Source organism: Apaloderma vittatum, unplaced genomic scaffold, assembly GCF_000703405.1.
Source record: "Apaloderma vittatum isolate BGI_N311 unplaced genomic scaffold, ASM70340v1 scaffold8819, whole genome shotgun sequence".
In the NCBI taxonomy this organism is placed as follows: Eukaryota; Metazoa; Chordata; class Aves; order Trogoniformes; family Trogonidae; genus Apaloderma; species Apaloderma vittatum.
This window is the reverse complement of record NW_009735748.1, coordinates 13,569-15,820: the sequence shown is the minus strand read 5'-3', so window position 1 is coordinate 15,820 and position 2,252 is coordinate 13,569. Positions and strand designations below refer to the sequence as shown.

General features: G+C 45.7%; 1 protein-coding gene across 1 annotated transcript; it reads left to right on the top strand.

The window, feature by feature from the left end:
- Positions 1 to 775: 775 nt before the first annotated feature.
- NDUFAB1 (NADH dehydrogenase (ubiquinone) 1, alpha/beta subcomplex, 1, 8kDa) lies at positions 776 to 1,031 on the top strand (the record flags this gene model as incomplete). Its single annotated transcript, XM_009876698.1, is given in 1 exon segment — positions 776 to 1,031. A coding segment is annotated over 1 exon segment (256 nt), but the record flags the coding sequence as incomplete, so codon positions are not given.
- Positions 1,032 to 2,252: the final 1,221 nt, after the last annotated feature.

Sequence of the window (2,252 nt, the reverse complement as noted above, 5' to 3'; positions counted from 1 at the left end):
CTGGTGCCTGACATACAAGACAGAGAATACAATACAGCTTTGGGTTTGTCAGCCTGATAGAGTGAGAAAAAGAAAAGGCAAACTGGAAATCATAATGGTGTTCTTACAGATCTTTAATTCATACAGATTGTCAGACATCAAGGTTAAGAAAGCAACTTTAAAATCAATTTCTGCTGAGCAGAAAAGCTGCCCGTTGTCTGGGCATGCCATCCCCATTACAACTATGAGAGTTTGTTTAGCTGGCTGAAGCTACTGTATATTTGCTGCCCTGGCTTGAATCCCTACATGGTCAGGACCTCCTGGAGTGGTGGCCTCGTCCTATCCATAGCAAGGATATGCATGTCCCCACCCCCACTAGGTTAGGCTAAATCCCTGTGATTCAGAAGTTTACCTGCGCTCTGCCTCCTGTGACTGAATCTCCTACGATCGTTATTTTAGCTCACCAAGCAGAAGATTAGAGTCTGCCACCAAAGGCCATCTTCCTCCTGACACCCTAGATATGTCATTCAGACAGGCACTCAGTGTCCCCAGAGGTGTACAGCTGTAAGTTGCTGATGTTCTGTCCTGTCACAAGCTGCCCCATCTCCTCACCAGTCAATCACGCTGCTGCAGCTGCCCCATACTGGGAGTGCCACAGGTTGGGCTGCTGCTGTGATGCACCAGGACAGCTTCAGAGCACTCCCTGGCTCCACTGCTTACAAAAAAGGCTTCAACCCCATCTTCATTCATTGCAGGCTTCCCACCTCTTACTGTGCGTAGCACTGAAGTATGTGTCATGGAGCTGTGTGGCCAGACTGATCCCACAGCCAACTTCTGTTACATGAAAGATCTTGTCTGGGATGATGGGGATTAAATGGAAATCATGTTGGCAGAGAAAGATGAATTTGGGCTGGACATTTCTGACACAGAAGCAGAAAAGTCAAAGTGTCTTCAAGAGGTTGTTGACTGCATTGCAGACAAGAAGGCTGTGCACGGAAATAGTTTTTCGAAGCAAAGAAACTCCTCTGCCAGAAGTGGACTGAAGTCAGTAGGTATGCATGAATATAAGCACGCATGTTGCTGCTTTCAAAAGGAGAGGCTAACAGAGGGCACATGAGCCCACTGCCCCCTGCCCTGCTGCATCCAGCGCTGCTGTGCTGGGGATGTTTGGGGTATGCCCTGACCTGGTCCTTTTAGTATCCATCCATGGATCCATTGTCCATCTAACACCCTTATCAACTTGCTGATACCATCTGACTCTCCCAGCCTTGTGAAGCTGCCAGCAACAATAGTTCACTACCGTCTGTATAAAGATTGTCTGTTTTAAACCAATCTCCTACTAGTTTCCTCCACTTTTCCTCCTGCTGCTGTTGTAACACCTGCGAGCAGCTCTTCCGCTTGGCTGTTGTTGCCAAAGCTTTGTAAACCTCCAATGTGTCCTGTCTTGGCCACCTCCTCTGCAGAGTGCCAGCCTGACTCCTTGCTCCCTCTGAGAAGACTGTGAGATGATCTCCTTGATGATAGAACAGTGTAGATTTAAATTAGGCATTACAAAGAAGTTCTTTACCGTGAAGGTGGTGATGCAATGGAGCAGGTTGCCCAGAGAAGTTGTGGACGCCCTCTCCCTGGAGGTGTCCAAGGCCAGGTTGGATGGGGCTTTGATCAACCTGAACTAGTGGGATGTGTCCCTCTCCAAGGCAGGGGAGCTGGAGCTAGATGATATTTAAGGTCCCTTCCAATCCAAATCGTTATATTAGTCTACTATTCTAAGACTTCAGTTGCCATCTCTGTGCCTCCTGTAGCTCTGCTCTCTATATCAAGGGTATATACCAACAAGTGCCTGCTTTAACCACAAATGTGAGGTGTAGACCAGTAGGCACTATCACTTATCTTTTTGCCATGACTTCTCTTTGACATTTGTTTTTTAATCTTACTGAAAAAAAATAAATTATCCTTTGTCTTCTGAGACTAATCTAAACCCAGATGCTCTTTCCCCTGAAAAATTATCAGAGAACAAAATAAATTGGGGAACTGTATTTAATTATCAGTTGTTAACAAAAGCTGATAAAAAGGCTCTGGAAGCCAGCACAAGGCTCTGTGCCTAACATTGCACTCATGGGTTTGCAACTATTTCTCGAGCAAATCTTACACCGGTAGCAGTCAGGCAACAGTATAAATGCGAACTTCACCTGATCACTGGCAGCATGATTGAGCTTATTCAGGAATAAATAAAATGTCAAGGAAAGCCACTCTTAAATATTTAAGGAATATTT